This window comes from Macrobrachium nipponense, chromosome 14, assembly GCF_015104395.2.
Source record: "Macrobrachium nipponense isolate FS-2020 chromosome 14, ASM1510439v2, whole genome shotgun sequence".
NCBI classification, from domain to species: Eukaryota; Metazoa; Arthropoda; class Malacostraca; order Decapoda; family Palaemonidae; genus Macrobrachium; species Macrobrachium nipponense.
In genome coordinates, this window is record NC_087207.1 from 63,156,098 (window position 1) to 63,178,409 (window position 22,312).

Sequence of the window (22,312 nt, forward strand, 5' to 3'; positions counted from 1 at the left end):
ACTTCGGCTTCATACTCTCCCGTAAGATCCGGCTGGGAATCCGGAGCATCCAGTTCTCAAGCTTCTTAGATCCGGCTCTAAGTCCTCGAGGAGTTCAATCCTCCGAGAGAGATCTCGCCACTCGCAGATCAACAGTTCCGCTACTTTGGTTCGATTCAGAGACTCCCCTCCACCTCCGCAGCAGCTCCGGCTTTGGACCCCAATGCTGGCCGTGCAACAGGTGGGTGACCTGGGTTGAGTCCTAAAGAGTAGGCATGGAGCAAATGATCTCTCGTCTGTCGGAACAGGATTAATTCCCAGGACTCCATTATAGCTGGGCTGAGAGAAGCTCCTCTAGCTCTCCTCACTGGTCCAACACGAGTGGATCCCAACTTCCTCCGTATGACTCACTACCTCAGTTCTCTATGAACAATCCGTGGAGAGTAGGCGTCATACGCCCACTTTCAGGTCCGGGTCTCATCTCATACAGGAATTGGGACTCGAAGAATTAGAGGACTTTCGAGTTCTTCCCGGAAGACCTCCAGCCTTCCGTTCATAGGCTACGCCGGCTTACGCCGTCGGCTATGGGCGGACGATAGGTACCTAAAGGAGACAGTCCTCTACTCCACGCGACCAGGCTAGAGAGAATGGCTCAGGTGTTTGAGGACAGTGAGTGTTCAACACCAAGATAACAACCAATTTAGAGTCCCTTTTACCATTTTGACAATGGAGAGAGTACCCCGCCCCGTTCTAACCAAGATCGCGAGGTCGACCATCCCATCGGGCCATGAAGGGGGAATTATACCGCAGTTGAAGGAAGCGGATCCCACTCTCCGTTGCTCCCCTCAGTTGGAGAATTGTGGGAAGACCTTGCCGAATACATTCTCAGCTGGCAAACTTCAAACCGGACTGTGTATGGAGCAGCTTGGTGAAAAGCTACCCAGGCTTCCCAGATAGCCTTATTCAGGCGAGTTTGATGCAAAATAGCGTCTAGCCAGATCCATCAAGTTTTAGGGGCTATGTCTGAGGTAGCTCCATGGCTATGGATCAGAACCGATTTTTAAGTTCATGACCAAAGACCCTGACTCAAACGGGTACAGTCAGATATGTTTGAGTTTGCCACTGCGCGGCCGAATTGTAGGAAGCATGTCCTACAGACGGCAACCATTCGGCATGTAACCGAATAGGTTACTCTCGTCTAGCATATGGGGAGCAGATCTCTTCCCAGAAGCTATGGTTAAGGAGGTCCCGTAGGAGGCTACAGGTTAAACCAGATCCTTAAGGGGGGGGGGGACAACCGTGGGGCCTTTTCGGCTAAGAGGAAGGCAAGGACCTGACTCCTAAAGGTAAGGGACAAAAGAAACCCAGGCGTTTTCCAACCTTATCAGAAGAATCAACACGCTTTCCTTCAACAAGTTCCAACAGTACCGTTAAGTGGCAGGACAGCCCAACCCTGCCACTTTCTAAAGGTCAAATCACAGCCAATTTATGTGATATCCCTCAGCCTCAGACCTCCACTCTTACCGCCATCTCTCCCAGCTTACAATCAAGCCTTCGAGAGTCAAGCCTCAGAAAGTATGACCGCTCGGGTAAGGGAGGTAGAGGTAAGCGTTTTCCTTTTCGTGGGAGAGGATCGGGAGGCTCTTAACTAGGGGAAAGCACTTCAGAGGAGGCCGAGCGGTTACCAGAAACCAATGAAGAACTTCAGGTAGGAGGGAGGCTGTTTCATTTCGCCAACGGTGGAACTTCAGCCAAGGGCTCAGAGCAATAGTAGTCAAAAGGTCTGGGTTGGACGCTGGTTGACGAAACCCACCTCCATCCAGACCTTGCCGCAACTTCCTTCCAAGGAACTTGCAGAGTACGCAGACGATCTTCCTTCAAAAAGGAGCTATAGCGAGAGTCAAGAGATTTAAAATTGCAAGGTCGCTTGTTCAGGCGTGCAAAGAAAGGGCTCACAAAAAAGAAGGGTAATCTTAGACTTGTCCCGCTTAAACTTAGCCTCGCTGCGACAAGTTCAAGATGCTCACGATCTCACAGGGTGCGGACCTACTTCCCGTGGGGCCGTACCACCTCTATCGATCTTACAGACGCCTACTATCATCTCCCTATTGCAAGGACCACTTCCGTCGTATCTGGGTTTCAAGATAGGAGGAACCAGACATTTCTCCTTCAAGGTAGTTCCAGTCGGACTCAACGTGGCACCCAGAGTGTTCACGCAAGCTAGCGAAGTGGGTAGTGCAACAACTCAGATTGCAAGGGGATCATGGTCGTAGCGTATCTCGACGACTCGGTTGATCTGGGGCCCCACGGTCGAGGAAGCAAACAGAGCTACTCTGAAAGTGAGTCAGTTCCTGGAATATCTAGGTTCAAAATAAAACAGGACCAAATCAAAGACTCACTCCAGAGTCAAACTTTCAGTGGCTGGCAGTCAATGGAATCGTGGCATCCCCCACTCTGTCGATTCCATTCAACCAAAAGGAAAGAAATAGCAAAAGTCAGTCAAGCGATTTCTAAGTCACAAAACTAGCGTCAAGGAGAGCCCAGGGAAAGGATCCTGGGTTCTCTCCAGTTTGCATCAGTGACAAAAACGTCTTAATGAAAGCCAAAAAACTGAAAGACCTATTTATCCAGAATCTGGCGCTCGCGAGCAACGTCAGGCCAGGGACAAACTACTCAGGGCCTCTTGATTCTAAAGAACGAACTCGGTCCATGGGCGAGAGTACAGGGAATTTTATCAATGTCAGTTACCCTTCAGTTCCCTCCACCAGGGGTCACCAATCCAAACAGGAAGCGTCCTATAAAGGGCTGGGGAGGTATTCCCAAGGTCAAAAAGGTTCAAGGGGACTGGTCACCTCAGTTCCGTCCAGTTCCATATAAACGTACTGGAGGCAATGGCAGTGGGTTCTTGACTCTAAAGGTTACGCCCACCAAAGTACTCCCAAATAACGCTAGTCTTGGACAGCGCAGTGGTGTACATGTATAAAACCGAGGAGGCTCCAAGTCAAGTCATCTAATCACGTCATGTAGCCATCTTCTCCCTGGCAGACAAGTTCAGTTGGAATCTTCTTCCACTCAATAGCTTGAGTAAGAAACGTCATAGCAGACGCCCTATCGCGATCCAGTACCCCTAGAGTCGGAATGGTCATGGACAACAGTTCGTTCCAATGGATCCTTCAAAGAGTCCAGGGATACAGGTGGACCTCTGCGCATCACAAGCGAACCACAAACCCGGTTATGTAGCCCACCAAACCTGGACCCTCTGGCCTAATGCCACGGACGCCCTGGCTCTCGATGGAACAAACTGGGAGAGATTAGTCTTCCCCCAGTGAATTCCGCATGAAAAGTATGAACAAACTCAGGACATTCAACGGGTCAAGTGCTTATAGTAGCCCAGACTGGCCGAAGAGCAAAAATTGTTATCCCTCTAATTGGAGCTGGGCCTTCGTCCTATTCAGATTCCCCAGTTCCCAAGCTCTACCAGTCAGTGCCAATGAAGACGTGTCGCTTCCTCAGGGATTCTCAAAAACCCTAAACTTTATGGATTTCATGAGTTTCAGAAAAAAGAGATGCGAATAGTGACCCTAGGATATTTATCTGGAATCGATAAAAGGGATTCGACTTGAGGGCCTATGATTGCTGCTGTCAAAAAGTTGCACCTTCTGAGAGATTCGCGATATTAGATAGACAGTTAATCAGCTAATATTCCTTTATTCATGATCCTTATTTGAAAAAGGTTTAGCAGCTTAGCACGATTAGGACAAACAAGTCGCTTTGGAAAAAAGATATTTCAATTTGATTTAACATAGACTTGACGGATTCTCCTACTTATCGTCTATTCTAAAGGCATGTGCTAGGGCTTAGGCCTTCTGTAGGCCTTACGTCCAGTTGTCATGGTCTTAAACGATGCGGCTAAAACTGGCTTCCGAACCGATAAGACACATGCTCATTTATAATGCTCTTAAGAAAAACCCTATTTTTATTAAGCTTAGCTTCGGAGCAGGAATTTCAGAACTGTGGCTTCCTTTTTTTTATATCAGAGACCCGGGATCATATTCAGTTCCTTCCCACAGGAGAAGTCTACTTTCTCGGAACTAGCTTTTAGTCAAGACTGAAGATCTTTGATGAGGTGGGAACCTTGGAAGGTCCTAACCCTTCCAAAACAAGATGTTTCCTTTGCCCAGTTACAACCTTACGGAGCACTTTCTGTCAGAACCTCTTCATCTTCGTCGGGTCCCCTCTTAGGAGGGAAAAAAGGGGAAATACTTTATCCATTAAAAGGCATCAGGCAACAAAGCCTGTACTTTATTAAGCAAAGCCAATCCTGACTCTTTTCCTGAAAAGCACTGATGTCAGGGGCGTAGCACCTCAATTAATTATTTCAACATATGAACTTCGATGAGTGAAAAAGTATATTGATGGAAATCGCCGACAGGTGTTCAAAAACGTCACTACCTTAAGTCCTCGGAAGCTCTGAAAATTCCCAGCAGTTAGCAGGGGTAACATGAGTTTCCCTGACTCTGCTAGTTGTAGTAGAAATTCAGTCCTCTTGCTACCTGCCTCACCCAAAAGTTCGTCTATTCCTACTTGGTTCATTTGCATTTCAACTTGGTCTTAGCTGTTTTTGTGATAGTGTAGTGGGGCCCCCTTATGGTCTGGTTAGGGACACTCAACAAATGATTATAAACATTGATCTCATGGATGTTCCCCTATTTTATGTTAGGGGATTACATCATATTATAATGGATGTACGGTTTTGATATTAGTCAAATATGCCTTTATAATTATATTATGTGATCGTTTTTATTTAATTGACTATTATACTTTTGATAAATGCTGTTACACAGATAACATTGATACAGGTAAAAATTTTACTGTACATATGTAATTACCTATGTTAACTAACATGATTAGATTTAAGGGTAACTTAAGCATAGTTTCTAATTTTATACCCCTGTGTATAATGTATCTTTTAGCAAGATGTCTATCATATCTATCTTTATCTTTTATGTGGAGGACCTATCTGATTTATTTTATTTTATTCTCATTTTATTACTTTTGTTTTCAATCTTGTGCTATTTCTCTGGTTACGATTTCGCGCAGCGACACGAGTGAGCCCAGGAAAAGGGATTGGACGTAAGGAAAAATTCTATTTCTGGGCGAGGGCTAGTGTCGCCCAGCGAAATCCCACCCTACCATCCCTTCGCCCAAGATTTGTCTGCTACACTTCAGGATGGCCACCAGAGGCGAGCAGTCGGGCAGCATGGGATAGTAGTATTTAGACGAGCGCTCCTCTGTGGGTCGGGCTCCCCTCTTGGAGGGATTTTGTAGTGGGAGATTTCTATTGGCATTGGTCGTGTAGTGGTTCTCCACTCGCCTAGTGTTCATACCGAACACCGCTCCTGGAGGGTGAGAGAGTAGTGTATACTGACCTTTTTCTTTATTTTATTTATCTCTGGATGTGTTAGTACATTGACCCTAGAAATAACGATTAAAGGCATATTTCGGCTGCGATACGAGCCAATCGCCCAGAAATAGATTTTCCTTACGGCAAAATCCCTTTTTTATATTTATATCAGTCTGCTTGGTAAAGGACGAAAGTCAAAAGGCCTTGCAGCAGTGCTGTACTCCATTGTTTCACTTTCCTTTGTGGTTTTTGCCTTCATTTATCCATCTATCTGTGAAGAAACTTACTGCCATAACATCAGAGAAATAATCAATAACTCCTCATTAAAATAGCCAACACTTAATGAATACCAATAACGAAGTATACATACAAAGCACAGTTTGGTCCAGTAGTATTGTCACGACATTCATGACATATTCCTGAATATGAATCACAAGTATCAGCATGTCCATTACATTCGCAACGTTGGCAATTAGGGAAATTCCAAAATCCAGGTTGGCATTCATTGCACTGACGTCCATAAGTATTTGGTCTACACTTGCAATGTCCTAAGAAAACAAAAAATTGCATGGTTTTGATCTGACTTTTGAAATTTTATTATCAATTACTATTATTCTCAGGTAGTTGAACTAAAAAAAAAAAGTTAAAACATCCAATTTTCACAGGACTGACCCAAAGGGCCTTGCCTGTAATTTTAAAATATAAATGTAATTCATTAATTTGCAAATCTTTATAAATTTGTCAATTAAAAACTACAAAGATTCTGACAAAGCTTCCATAATTGATTATAAAACTTTACATTCACTGTTGGTAGATGTCTGTTCATTCAAAATAATCTCTGACTGATAATGTTGGCCTAAATTCTCTGCATGCAGGGATTGGGTCTCGTGGGCTATTCATTAAATATCCATGGGTCAGATAAGTGTGACTAACTTTGTAAATAAGAAATAAAGACTTCTGTGTATCCTTTTCCATCAGTATGAAATACATGATCTTACAATTTTGGTTAGATTATAGGCAACCACTTCTGATAGGGTGATTTTCTGACAATTTTTATTTTTATACCATTACTCTTATATAAAAAAAATCATATGAGGAAAGGTCTTTTAGTAACTATGCATACCTCAGCCCTTTATTTAATGGCTTTCTGTTTTCATCATTTTCTCCTATATATTTAAGATTATAATTTTTTTTAACAAGATGCAAAAATATTTGTAAATAAATGCATAATCAATGACTATCAATCCATAACCTAACATCATTAACAGCATAAAAATTCAACAGCTGAAAAAATCATATATGAAAAAGTGAAAAAGTCTCTTCTATAAAATTAAGAGCATCAGCCTAGCCATTATGACCATGAGTGATAACATAAGTGTGTACATGTAAACATAAGTAACTCACCTGTCTGTTGATCACAGAAGTTATCTAATGATCCTACTGGGCTACAGTCACATGCTTTACAGCCAGATGGACCGAACCCATAAGTGCCAGGAGCACATCTATCACAGCGCCGTCCAACAACATTGGGCTTACAGTTACACTGACCTCCTAAATTATCACAGATGCTACTGTAACTACCAGTCCCATCACACTGGCAGGCTGAATATGGGATCAAAAGTAACTAAGTTAGCACATTATCTCTTGTATAAAACATTATTACCTACAGAAAATACATTTTCTTACAAAATTACATTTAAACTATACACATAATTCAACAAATATGATCATATGCATAACAAAGGATTTTTAATAAAGGTTTGCTAAAACCTCTGAAGATGCTTGCAGTACTTAATGATAAACTTGACCTCACATGAAATTTCACAATAAATTATTTGTTCTGTACATGCAACCTAATATCTTTCCTGGCACTACATTGTAGTTCAAAGAAAGTAGATTGTATACCAAGACTTTGATCTGTTATTTTCTGGGAAAAATCCCTTTCATTATTGTTACCAAGAGATAGGGACTAGGAGACCTTAGTGCAAGGTAAATGGTTTATGTGTACTACATTAAAACAAGCACACACACACACAAGAAACCTGTTACTGGTATTTCCCAAAGAAAACTATAGGGCTATGTGGCAAAGATGTTACCTGCCTGACCTAGGGGATATCATGTGACACTTGTTCTGGTTCTAAAAGGAACTGAATGGAGTTTTGTGGCACAGATGTCTGGTATGGAGGGATGTACTGTGCTATTCTAAAGGCCTATCATTTCATCTGAAAGCTGGATACCTCAGTTCTAAGAAAAGTAGTTAATGAATGGGGAAATAGCAAAGGACAGTCCCAAGTCTACCTGTCAGATGGGAAGGACCAAAGATTGTAGAAGTATATCTACAAAGAACACCTGCAATATCTGTCCTGAGGAGCTAATTCTTAAGTAAGGAGGGTTGGTACAGCCATGCTGTTATTTCTGTCCGACGGCCCTTCTCTACAAGTTATCTGCTGACCTGAGAGTATATGTTCCGTTTGGGATGGGCAGCTTTAAAGAAAATGTTCAATTAGAGTTATGACTCTGGTATATAACATTGTGAAAACCCTTACAAGGAGAGAAACTCCCAAAGGAAGTAGATGATAAAGTTGCTCTCCACTTGTCTGAGTTGATGTCATATTGGGTAACCCTGGTGTCAACTTCTTAGGAAATGGCATCCGGCTGCAATTAGGACCATCACACACTAAGACTTGGGAGATGTTCAGAGGTCAAGACAAAAGGATTGGAGTTGAAAGGCTTGACTTTAGATATATGAAGAGCTATTACAAGTCTGACTATTGGAGAAAAAAGTATTGTAAATTATAATGCACTGAGGGCAACATCATTATTTTTATAGGAATTTGAAGAATGAAGTAAATGAAGGTACTAATACCAGTTTTAAACCTTTGCTGGCCAGGGATTCCTTCACCATCAAGTTCCAGTTATAGAGACTCAGATTAAAACTAGAAACTGACCCTGAGATGGTGACCTCATGTTCTATAGTTCAACAACTTATTAAGTAAGTCCTGAAAGCAGACTTCAAAACTACAGCTACCCAAAGAGCTGATGACCTGGAATTCTCTCCATAAGAGAATAACCTAAGCACCAAGTTTTGATGGTTTACAGGAGTTGCTCCCAAGAGACATCACTCTGTGTCAAGATGAACTTTAAAGAGAAGTCACCCTCTGCTTCATGAGTCAGTGAATGGAGAGGGAATCAAATCATAGACCTGCCTCTAGTGGCTGATAAATCAAGGACCATGGTTCAGATTAGATTGTTACATTGTCTGATGGGAAAAAATGATACCAGATTAAGTAGGTAATTGAATTTCCAGGGTTAAATCTAATGATAGTGGAAAAGTGATGGCACAGGACTGTAGAGGTCATGCCTTTGAGAAAGAAGGAACTATATGAAGCAAAACTCCAAGTAGGAATTATCTGGAGCAAAACTACAATTAGGAAATATCTGGAGCAAAACTCCAAGTCCAAGAGTTGTCAATGATGGGTTGTCAAGGACTTTCATTAAGGAAATGAAAGTGTTCAGTCAAGATGTCAAAGAATGGCACAAAGGAATTTAAAGATGGGGTACCCTGGTTAGAAGCTGTCTCTCTGGACATCAGAATGAAGAATCTACTACTATTTGGCTAAGTAATCAGGTTCCAGATTGAGAGTTTTATATCTATCTGGTGAATTTTCAGCTTGACTATGGTTTCTGACATGTCCATTAACATCTGCTATAGCTAACAAATTTTAGCTTAATGGTGAAAATGAAGACTAAAGTATCAAATTTTAAATTATTAATAAATAAAATATAATCAGTTATCAATAAACTTTGGCTGTGCAACAAAATTAACCCTCCATAGCTTGTTCATAATTTGTGTACAACTGGAAAAATTACAAGGAAATATGAAACTGCTTTATGCTGTAAATATGCATGTTCATCAAGTCTAAATAGTCACAGAGCTCACCAACTAACATAGGCACTTTACAAATAATTGAAAGAAATATAAAAGCTAACTCTTAAAAGAAGATAAAGGCAAATCAGGATGTAATGATAAAGAGCTCCTATATATATATATATATATATATATATATATATATATATAATATATATATATATATATATATTATAGATATATATTTATATATCATGTGTGTGTGTGTGTGTGTGTGTGTGTGTGTATGTATGTATTTATGTATGTTGTATGTAATGTATGTATGTAGGTATATAAAAGGCCCTTACAAAAATGTAGAAATAAAATGTTTCCAGTAAAGGTATAACTCATTAGTTAATTTGCAGTAAAATTGAACTTCAAAGCATACTATTATAATTTCTGGGCTCAGCTCGTGCGCTGCGCGAAATATCATTTAATCTATTTATTAATTCTAGGGTAAATGTACTAAACAAATACCAGAGAATAAATAATAAAGAAAAAGGTCAGTATACTGACTCGCTCACCCTCCAGAGAGTGTCGGTATGAACGCTAGGCGAGGTGAGACCATACCACGAGCCAAATGCAAATAGAATTCTCCACTACAATAATCCGCCAAGAGGGAGCGCCCACAGAGTGGGCAGCACCTTACTACGTACTACTCCATCCCATGCGGCCGACTGCTGCGCCTTGGTGGCCATCCTTTTCATTAGCGCACCGATGCACACGGTGCCATTTTCTTCTCTGGTTTTGGGCCATTTCGGTTGGATTTATTACAATGGGAGCGTGCAGCCATCGCAGCAGATAAGTTAAGTACTCAGTGTTTATTGCCTATTGGTTTTTCCGGCCTGAGCCGTATTTGCGTTTTAGGTATAAATACGATCTCTAGGTCGGAAGCATGCCGCATGGTTCTGCCTCGTGAATGGGTCCGTTATGGGTCTCCCATACCCAGAAGGCATCCCCTGTCCTTTGTACGCTCTATTTTATTATCCGCTTTGTGGTTAGAGTAAGGTCTACACGGTTTTGTCATGCATGCATGTCTTTACCTTATGTAGGTCTCGTCCATCCAGACCCTAGCAGGCTCTTTAGTATTCGGCCATCGGTAGCTTGAGTGGTAGACTTTACTTCGGTTAGTCGTACACTCCTGGATTTTTCCCCTTACTATTTGTTTCTTTCTTTATTTTATTATTTACATTTTGTATCTATGGATTTTGTAGTTAGGTAGGCGTCTGGCTCGCTTAGCTAGGTCACGGCCTATTGGGCTTTATGTTACGTGGTCAGCATCGGTTGCTTCCCGGATAGCATCCGTTGATCAGTGGTTATATTTTAGCTTAGTTGTCGGTCTTATCGCCCCGTGGTCACTATGTGATCACGAGGCAGGGCCAAGACGCCTGTCCAGTCACCTTTCCCCCCTCCCGACTTTTCCATAGATTCGGGGGGGGTGGCTAGGCCTGGCCATGCTCGCTACCGCATACCGAGGCCTGCTCCCTCCTCCCCCCAGCGGAGGGGGTAGAGGGACGGGACAGACCCAGACTGGACTCGACCTCTCCCGGCTTCGGTCCAGGTCGGATGGTAAGGTGGGGGGGGATGGACCTCTCCCTCTCCATTACTACTTCGCCGCTCCGTTACTAGCCCGGAGTCTGTATTGGCCCCGCTCTTTCCCCTTACTAGGGTCCTTTAACACCGGAGGCCTGGCACGGGGTGGAACGGAAACATACAGTCGGTCTCGTCTAACCCTCTTTCCACCCCCCCCCCCCCCCCTTTCACTGAGTTATCACTCCGCCTCGCAATGGAATTAGTCGGTACGTTCGAGTTTAGTTTAAGATGTTAGTTTTTTTTAAGTACCTTAAAACCATTCCCCTCCCTTCTTTCACCGGATCCTCCGGGGTTTAGAGCCTATTCAGGCTAGTAAGGGAGGGCTTATGCCCGAATTTTTCCGAGTCCGGCAGCAATGAGTTCTTCTGTCTTAGCCTGTAAGTGATATTCTTTAAAGGATACTCCTGGTCTTCCAACTTACAGACCACCAACTGTGAGCATCCGGGATGCGCCGCCACACTCAGGACCGTGTGGACACGAAGTTTGCCGTGTCCATGACTCCCTGCGCGACTCCGCACGGGGACCATCAGGTCTGGTACCCATTGAGACGGTACCAATGTTACGGATCTGGTGAGCCAGCTTTTTAGACGGGTAAGTATTCCATCCCCGGTAGCTGGTCCGCATAGTTTTAGTGCTTAAGTTTGTATCAATTACTCTAACTTACGGAAATTCAAAGGTCCTTATAGCCCCTATTTATTTTAAGTTATACCTTAAGTTATCTTTAGTTTTACGTTCTTCTTAAATCTAATTGATACCCTCTCTTCCAGGCGCCGCAGTGAGGGCTTACCGCTTGGCAACATGCGGGCGGGTCGGCGGTTTCGGGAAGAACGCCGCCAAGGGTATGCCCACATCCGGAGGAAAAGGTTGGCGGTCTAATCTTACCCCGGAGGCAAGGCGACAGGATACCGTCGGACCCAGCAGAGGCTGCCCGACTATCGCCTTCATCAGACAACAGCTGGCGCCTCATTGATGAACCAAGGCCCCAGATATCTCCTCGGAAGTCGCGACGTTGGATATGAATGTAGAACCCTATGGTAGGTGTAGACGACCTGTTGGTAGAGTAAGTAAGGTGGACACCCAAGGGATACCTTGGGCGTAAATGTTTCTTCTAATCCTGCAACCTCTCCATCCTCCAAGGCTTTACGGGTGATGAATTGTATAATCCTCCGGACGCTTCGGGTAGACCCAAGGTCCAAGGGTCAAGCAGTGAAATCGTGACAAAAGACGTCGTCGTCGTCAGAAGACGGACTTCGGCCTCACCTCCTCTCGTAAGTCTCGGCTAGGAATCCCGGAGCAGACAGATCTAAAGCTTCTGGGTCCGGCTCTAACGTCCTCGAGGATGTAAATCCTCCACGAGAAGGAGAGCTCACACTCGGCTGAGTCGTCATTCCGATACTTTGGTTTCCAATTCAAAGCTACCTACACCTCCGCAGCAGCTCGGCTTTGGACTCCAATGCTGCCTGTTACAACAGGTGGGCGACCTGGTTGGGTCTCTAAAGAGTAGCAGGGAACAAAATGATCTTCTCGGTTGTCGGATAGGATAATTCTCAAGACTCCAACATAGCGGACTGAGCCAAGAATTCTCTAGCCCTCCGCCAACCTTCCAATGCAGGTGGGCTCAGCTTTCCCCCGTATGACTCGCTATCTCCGTTCTAGATAACAACCCGTGGAGAGTAGGCGTCATAACGCCCTCCCCCTTCCAAGACGGTCTCATTTGTATACCGGAATTTGGACTCGAAGGATAGAGAAAAAAAATGACTTCGAGTTATACCCGGAAGACCTTCAGCCCTCGTCATCGGCTACGCAAGCTCACCGCCTCAGCCATGATTCGAGCTGATAGTGTACCAAAGGGAGACGGTCCTCTATCCACGTGACCAGGCTCAGAGAGAATGGCTCAGGTGTTTAGAGGACATTGGATTGTTCTAATACGAAAACCGAACCCTTTCAAGAGTCCTTTAAGATCTTCACGATGGATGAGAGTACCCCGCTCCCTTTCCTGACTAAGATCGCGACGTCTACCATTCCAGCGGCCCAGAAGGGGGTAGGGGGACCCCATGCCTCAACTGAAGGAAGCAGATCTACATCTCCGTTACTTCCTTCAGCCGGAGAATTATGGGAAGACTTACCGAACACCTTCTCAGCTGGCAAACTCAAACCGGACTGTGCTATGGAGCAGTTTGGTGAAAAGCTACCCAGGCTTCCAGATAGCCTTATTCAGGCTGAATTTGACGCTAAATCGCGATTAGCCAGATCAATTAATTCTATGGCTATGACCGAGGTGGCCACCATAGCCTATGGTTCAGAGTCCGCTTTTCAAACTTATGACCAAATCCCTGACTCAAACGGTACAGTCAGATATGTTTGAGTTTGCCACTGCTAGAACGAATTGTAGGAAGCATGTCCTACAAGAAGCAACCATTCGGCACGAGCCGATAGGTTACTCTCGTCAAGCATCTGGGGAGCAGATCTCTTCCCAGAAGCGATGGTGAAGGAAGTCCAGTCGGAGGCTACGAGGTTGAACCAGAGCCAAAAAAATTAAGGACCGTTGGGGCCTTACGGCTAGGAGGAGGCAAGATCCTGCAGCTAGAGGTAAAGGGCAAAGGAAACCCAGGCGTTTTCCAGCCCTACCAGAAAAAGCTTTTCTCAGCAAGTTCCGGCGGTTCCCCCCTTAGTGCAAAACAGCCCAGCCCTCCACTTCAAAGGCCTCAATCACAGCCAATTTATGTGATCTCCCCTCAGCCTCAGCCCTCCACCTCTTATGCCATCTCTCCAGCTTACAATCAAACCTTCGAGAGTCAATCTTCACAGAAGTATGACCGCTCGGGTAAGGGAGGCCAGAGGTAAACGTTCCTTTCGTGGGAGAGGATCGGGAGGTCCCACTTTAATAGTGGAAAACACACCTTCAGAGGAGGCCGAGGAGGTTACCAGTAACCAATGAAGAACTTCAGGTAGGAGGGAGGCTGTTTCACTTTCGCCACCGGTGGAACTTCAGCAAGTGGGCCTCAGAGCATGTGTCAAAAGGCTGGGTTGGAGCTGGTTAACGAACCCACCTCCATCCAGGCCTTTCCGTCAACTTCCTTCCAAAGAACTGACGGAGTATGCGGAGGATCTCCTTCAAAAAGGAGCTATAGCGAGAGTCAAAAGATTAAAGTTTCAAGGTCGCTTGTTCAGCGTGCCAAAGAAAGGCTCACAAAAAAGAAGAGTAATCTTAGACTTGTCCCGCTTAAACTTAGCCATTCGCTGCGACAAGTTCAAGATGCTCCACGATCTCGCAGGTGCGGACCTTACTTCCCCGTGGGGCCTGTCACCACCTCTATCGATCTTACAGACGCTTACTATCATATCCCTATTGCAAGACACTTTCCGTCCTTATCTAGGCTTCAGATAGGCGACCAGACATTCTCCTTCAAGGTAGTTCCTTTCGGGCTCAACGTAGCACCCAGAGTGTTTACGAAGCTGGCGGAAGTAGTTGTTCAACAACTCAGATCGCAAGGGGTTATGGTAGTAGCGTATCTCGACGATTGGTTGATCTGGGCTTCAAACAGTCGAGGAATGCAACAAAGCAACACTGAAAGTGATTCAGTTCCTGGAATATCTAGGCTTCAAGATAAACAGGACCAAATCAAGACTCACTCCAGAGTCAAACTTTCAGTGGCTAGGCATTCAATGGAATCTATCCTCCCATACTCTGTCGATTCCATCGTCCAAAAAGGAAGGAAATAGCAAAGTCAGTCAAGCAATTTCTAAGTCACAAACTGGCTTCAAGAAGATCTCAGGAAAGGATCCTGGGTTCTCTCCAGTTTGCATCAGTGACGAACATCCTAATGAAAGCCAAACTGAAAGACCTAACCAGAATTTGGCGCTCACAGGGGCAAATATCAGGTCCAGGGACAAATTGTCCTCAGTCCCTCTGATTCTAAAGAATCGACTTCGGCCGTGGGCGAAAGTCAAGAACCTATCGGTGTCAGTGCCCCTTCAGATTTCCTCCTCCAGGGATCACTATCCACACAGACGCTTCATTAAGCGGTTGGGGAGGATATTCCCAGTTCAAAAAGGTTCAGGGAACGTGGTCACCTCAGTTCCGTCAGTTCCATTATAAACGTACTGGAGGCAATGGCACTGTTCTTGACTCTAAAAAAGGTTACGTCGCCAAAGTACTCCCACATAAAGCTAGTCCTGGAACAGCGCAGTGGTAGTACATTGTATAAACAGAGGAGGCTCCAAGTCACGTCATCTAAACCATGTCATGGTAGCCATATTCTCCCTGGCGGACAAGTTCAGTTGGCATCTCTCCTCCACCCATATAGCTGGAGTGAGCAAAACGTCATAGCAGATGCTCATATCCCCGATCAGTACCTCTAGAGTCGGAATGGTCACTGGACAACAGTTCGTTCCAATGGATTCTTCAGAGAGTTCCAGGTCTACAGGTAGATCTCTTCGCATCCCAAGCGAACCACAAACTCCCGTGTTATGTGGGCCCCCAACCTGGACCCTCTGGCCTATGCCACGGACGCCCTGGCTCTAGATTGGAACAACTAGGAGAAGATTTATGTCTTTCCTCCGGTGAATCTTCTCATGAAAGTGCTAAACAAACTCAGGACATTCAAGGGTCAAGTGGCTCTAGTAGCCCCAGACTGGCCGAAGAGCAATTGGTATCCTCTCATCCTGGAACTGGGTCTCCGTCCTCCTTCGGATCCCCAATCCCAAGCTCTCCCAGTCAGTACAAACGGAGACTGTGTTCGCTTCCTCAGGGATTCTCAAAACCCTAACTTTATGGATTTCATGAAGTTTGCAGCGAAAAGGGATGCGAATATTGACCCTCAGAATATTCTCTTCTTGGAATCAGATAAGAGAGATTCAACTTTGAGACAGTATGATGCTGCTGTCAAAAAGTTAGCAACCTTCCTGAAAGACAATTCAAGATATTAAGATCATGACAATCAATTCAGCTATATCCTTTTTCAGATCCTTATTTGAAAAATGGCCTTAGCCAGCCTAGCACAATTCCGACGCAAACAAGTCAGCCTTGAAAAAGATTTTTCAATTTGGGTTCAACATAGACTTGACAGATTCCTACTTCTCGTCTATTCCCAAGGCCTGTGCTAGACTTAGACCTTCTGTAAGGCCTACGTCAGTATCATGGTTCTTAAACGATGTTCTAAAACTGGCTTCAGAAACCAATAATGACACATGCTCATTTATAATGCTGTTAAGAAAAACCCTATTTTTATTAAGCTTGGCCTCAGGAGCTAGAATTTCAGAACTGTCGGCTTTATCCAGAGATCCGGATCATATTCAGTTCCTTCCCACAGGGGAAGTGCTACTTTCACCAGAACGTAGCTTTTTAGCTAAGAATGAAGATCCTTTGATGAGGTGGGAACCATGGAAGGTACTACCCCTTCCACAAGATATATCTCTTTGCCCAGTTTTCAACGTTACGAGCCTTTCTATCTAGGACCTCCTCATCCTCATCGGTCCTCTCTTTAGGATAGAAAAAGGTGGTACTTTATCTATTAAAGGCATCAGGCAACAAATCCTGTACTTCATTAAACAAGCCAATCCTGACTCTTTCCCAAAAGCACATGATGTCAGGGCAGTAGCCACCTCAATTAACTATTTCCAACATATGAACTTCGATGAGTTGAAAAAGTATACTGGATGGAAATCACCGACAGTGTTCAAACGTCATACTAAAGTCCTTGGAAGCCCTGAAATTTTCAGCAGTTGCAGCGGGTAACATAGTTTCCCCTGACTCTGACTAATCCTTAGTAGAAGATTCAGTCTTCCTTTTCTACCTGCCTCACCCAACAGTTCGTCTATTCCTGCCTTGTTCATTTACGATCACCTTGTGTCTTAGCTGCTTTAATGATGATATAGTGGGTGTCCCTTATTTTTTTGCTAGGGACACTCACATTTGTGATGATTACTGATCTCGTGGATGTCATCTCCTTATTTTTATGCTAGGAGATACATCTTATTATAATGGTTACGGGGTTTTTGTATATTAAGTCATATACATTCTTTTATATTTTGTTATTGTTGAGTTTGTTTTATTCAACTTGTATATTAATTGCCTTTAAATGATTTTGATACATAACGCTTTACACAGATACCATTGTTGTACATATATGATATTTCTCCTGTATATATGTATATTACCTTAAGTTAAGAAATATATTAGCATTAAGTATAATTAAGTAATATTTCTATTTGTATTTACTGTGTATATGTATCTTTATTAGCAATTATATTGATTTATTTTTATTTTATCTTTTTATTTGAGACCCTTTATATTTTGTTGAATTTCTTTACAATCTTGTCTATTTCTCTGTACGATTTCGCGCAGCGACACGAGCTGAGCCAAGAAAAGGGATTTTGACGTAAGGAAAAATCTATTTCTGGGCGATTGGCTCGTGTCGCCAGCGAAATCCCGCCCTACCCATCCCATCGCCAAGATTGTCTGCTAACTTCAGGATGGCCACCAGAGGCGCAGCAGTCGGCAGCATGGGATGGAGTAGTAGTAGTAGGTGCTGCCCACTCTGTGGGTCGGCTCCCCTCTTGGGGGATTTTGTAGTGGGAGAATTCTATTGGCATTTGGCTCGTGGTAGTGGTCTCACTCGCATAGTGTTCATACCGACACTCTCTGGGAGGGTGAGCGAGTCAGTTATACTGACCTTTTTCTTTATTTATTTATTCTCTGGTATGTGTTAGTACATTTACCCTAGAATAATAGATTAAAGGATATTTCGCTGGCGACACGAGCCAATCGCCCAGAAATAGATTTTTCCTTACGTCAAAATCCCTTTTATCTGCACATTAAGAACCCAGCAGATTAGCACAATGACTTATGAGATATCGAAAAAAATTCAATCAAATACAATCTAAAGAACACCTAGAATACAGTAAAAATATTTTGTGAAAAGGATAAGAAGTGCTTACATCTAAAATTTAAATACCTTACTCCAGATCTAATGAGAAAGTCCTTACACAGCTCTAAAGCTTCAAAATCTGTTTTCATTAACAAATCATAAGGCAACAGTGAAAAAAATACTCAATTTAATGGAGAGAGAGAGAGAGAGAGAGAGAGAGAGAGAGAGAGAGAGAGAGAGATATTTTACTTACAAAATGCTTGTCCATACACATATAATCCAATGCTGCCAAAATGGTTATCTTTGCATATCTCAGGTACAGTAGCTAGTGTATGGCCATCATAGAAACCTTCACTGCATCTGTATCTCTCGTACTCATAGCGTAAATTATCATTTTCTTGCGATCCAGAGTAAAAGGGTAGTTTTTCTGCTCTTGGAATTAGCATAATCTGAAATACAGAATTTTACATGACTTTCATGTTCCATATATCAAAGTTCTTTTATTTATTCTTAATATGGAAATCTGAAGTTATTTGGCTACTTACAAAACCCTTTTTTAATTGTTTTCTCAAGGAAAGTATTTCCTTGCTCATAATAGGAACCACAAATCTTCACCTGTCTCGGGTCCCATCCCATACCTTGGCAGGTTGAAGCAATCACCAGAGAGGATGAATCAATCATGCAAAAGTACCAATTTCAGGCCCTCAGGACAGGGCTTCTAAGAGCAAAATAAAACTTTTAACATATCGTATATACTCACGTATCATGCGATTTTTGAAGACCTAATTTTGAAGCTAATTTTAAAGGGGTTGCATCATACATGAAATATAAAACTAGACTATGTAATAATCACATTAGTATCGTATGTTAAAATACAAACAATGAATATGCATCTTTTTCACAGATCTTTTAAAAAGTTATGCTTTACTTCACAGCACCCAATGATATTATATGTATTTTCATATTACTGTTTGTTTGTATTATAAAATACAAACAGCAATCAATGTTTTTGTTTGGAAATCAGCTGAGAGCAATTGCGAGTAAAATTTGTTTTGCTGGACTGAATTCAAATCAGAGCGACTTTTTTGCTTCTAGTTAGCACAAATGAATCTCAAGATACTTTATTTATATGGGACAATGTTATTTTACATTATACAAAGTGTTTTTAAGTCGAAATACAGTAGTACCTCGTACTTCGAACTTAATCTGTTCCAGAAGGCTGTTCGAAGTATGATTTGTTCGAAATATGAAATAAATATCCCCATAAGAAATAGAGAATCAGGATAATTTGTTCCAGCCAACCCAAAAAGTCCCCTTTTCACATTTTTTCTATTATTAATGTGTTCAAAACTTAAATTAGGAGTGTAAAGTAATGAAACATTACGTTATATGAAGTAAAATTTTATCATTTTTTTTTCTGTGTGTGATTTACAAACTGTTTGGTAAGAATGGTGCCAGTCGGCTGGGGAATGGAGGGAAGAGAGATGGGAACCAATTGAGCAAACCGAATTGGTTGCAGTATGCAAAGGTTAATAACAAAATAAATTTGATTCACATTAGGTACAAAGATAATCAAAGGAATCGATAGTGTGTGTGCGTCCGATTATGACTGAGAGAGAGGAGAGAGAGAGAGAGAGAGAGAGAGAGAGAGAGAGAGAGAGTTATCAGTGTGTTTACACTTGGTCTTAAGGGCACGAAATAGATTAATTATGTCACAATACATCAACTTAATGTTGGCAAACACCAGACTTTTAAAACAAACATGAGGATTTTGCAAACAAATAAGTAAAAAGTCAAGAATGCAAGAAAAGGAAAGAGATAAAATAATTTTTCACGAGGAAGCCGCTTAAACAAACAATCGAAGGCATGCAGAAGATGAAAGCGGCGCCATGCAGTTTGTTTATTACAGAGGTGAGTTACTTTTACAATAGTAAAAAAACTGTAAAAAGCAGTTATCACTGGATTGGTATTATACCATAACAAAAATAAAAGTAATTTGGTCAGATCTAGTGTAAGTGAAAGAAATGGGCGCATAATCATCCCAGGTCAGCTGATAAGTCAATGAGAAGCAGAGCCGTTCTTCTCTCTCTCTCTCTCTCTCTCTCTCTCTCTCTCTCTCTCTCTCTCTCTCTCTCTCTCTCTCACTCAGTGCACCAAACACTGACTTGAGCAAACTTTTTTTTTTACCATATTGCATTTGTTCTCATGTTTAATCATTACGTTAAATTTATTGTGAAATATCTTTTATGTGAATTGATACTGCTTTTACGTACATATTATAGTAAAGATTTTACTGTCTCTTCTTCTCTCCTCAACAGTACCATGACGCACAATAACTTAAAATCATTCATTCATCATTCCTAAAAAATATAAATGCTACCTCCCTCTACCTCAAGTTAGCTGTGTATCGCCACAATGACGAATGATCTTGTTAATCATTTGTGCTAAATCTTATTGTGAAAAGCTTTGTTCTTTCATTTACTAATTTGTTAATATTGTTCAACTAGACCGTGTCACTCGGTGCACCGAACACTGGCTCAATTAAGACTTTTTTTTCTGTATTGCATTAAATTGTTTTCATATTTTATCTTTACGTTAAATTTATTGAGAAATTCCCTTTTTATGTGAATTGTTATTGTTTTTACATACATACAGTAATATTTTAACCCTCTCTTCTCCTTCTCTCCTCAACATATCTACGCTCCCTCATTCAGTCTCAAGTCAGCTGGGGTGACATCACCGCGGTTACGTACTATTTTATGCATCTTTTATGCTAAATGTTATATTAAAAGCTAAATTTTACATCAAATGCTTTACTCTTTTATGTATTTTGTCGAATATTGTTATCATTAAACTCTATATTGTAAATGAAATAAAAAAATGAATACAGTTTAACTTGTAAGACCCAGCAGGCAGTCGAATACAACTATAAACTAGATAATCAGTCAGTTCGAAGTACGAGCAATTGTTCGACAAACGATATAAAATTTTCTTGAAAATTCTGTCTGAAAAACGGAAAGTTTGACATATGAAACATTAAAAAAACAAGGTACCACTGTATCTCTTAAATACATATCGTTTGTGAACGAAATTTAGTTATTTTTTTCGTTAGTAGATGGCGTTGAGGGCATGTTTACTGCATAAACAAAAATCAACAGATCCTGTTCAATATTTTCACTTGATCTCATCAGAATACTACGAGCTTCACATATTTATCTTTTACTGGAGTGAAAACAGTAAAATGAGTTCTTTCATGCCCAATAGTTTTGATTGAAACTCGTTTCTCTCAAATTTTGTACCAAAGTTTGGCAGAGTTTAATACATGTTGCTGATGCCCGATAATATTAGTTGTTAGCAGATCAATATTCTTTTCTTAGCTTCAGCTAAAACTTACAGCTTAAATTTATCAGTATAAGACCGCGAATACGGGGGTCCACTGTACATACATAAACAGCAATAAAGTAAAAAGCTACAAAAATGGAACATGGTTTTCATTTACTATTACAGCCTCTCCTATTCTTAGCTTTTCCTCCCTTCCAGGACTGGCCAGAGAATGGGGAATGGAAGGACATGAATACCTCCCCATCCATCTAGGAGGAGAAAGTAGACTGAGATTCCTATCCAGTTACCTATTGTAGCACAATCCAGAGGAAGACAATATTCACTACAAAAACATCTTGATACAGAGAAAAAAAAGCTAAATAAAGCATAAAAGACGCCATCAGGGCCGGAATGTCAAAGAATATATAAAAGCGAGACATGGATGAATACATCCCTCATGTCTATGGAAGCATAAAAACTGAAAGAGACCCAACAGAACAACCAAAGTGATTACAAAGCAACTTTGTTCATATTATTCCTTACAGCACAGAGGTCACATCACCAGTGAAGAACAGTTTCCTTGCAGTGATAACCAAATAAGGAAAACCAGAGAATAAATGCAATTATGAAGAGGAAAAGACAGATGAAAGCCATAGTGTATGACCTCTAGAACCTAAGGCTCTCTGTTGATGGACCCCATTCCCCAAAAATACCAATATAGGCAGTCCCCGTTTATCAGCAGGGGTTCTGCTCCGAAAGGGGTGCTGATAAGCGAAAACCACCATTAACTGAAACTTACCCATTTATGGCGCCATAATGGTGCTTAGCCTTATGGTGCCAATAACCAGAACTCGGACCGTTAAGGCACCATAAATTGCCAATTTTATGGCACTAGACGAGCGCCATAAAACTGGATCGCTGATAACCGAGTCTGCCCATAACCGGGGACTGCCTGCACTACAAGACTATGTCATGCTCTGCATGAAAAGGAAATCAAGAAACACATGGCTGTGAGCTGCAAAGCCACTGCAGTAGGGAGAAAGCACCTAGACTTCCAAGGAGCTAAGGAAGATTTTCCAGAGTAGCAACAGGGTACAATGATACTGACCATGAGATAAGAAGCAATGAGAGGATGAACAAGACTACAAAGAAGGCCGAAGGCTGATGATGAGGAGACTGAAATCAAATCCAATACAGCTGATCTGAAGGTAGCAGAAGACAACTTCCCAGAGAGGGCAC

The 22,312-nt window shown here is 42.2% G+C and overlaps 1 protein-coding gene across 1 annotated transcript in view; it reads right to left on the bottom strand.

The window, feature by feature from the left end:
• The window catches only part of LOC135226561 (laminin subunit beta-1-like), a gene marked incomplete in the record, with an annotated part of 308,726 nt that overhangs the window by 152,470 nt on the left and 133,944 nt on the right, over positions 1-22,312 (bottom strand). Inside the window, 3 exon segments of the mRNA XM_064266238.1 lie at positions 5,754-5,931; positions 6,788-6,985; positions 18,006-18,201. Coding sequence (XP_064122308.1) covers positions 5,754-5,931; positions 6,788-6,985; positions 18,006-18,201 — 572 coding nt within the window.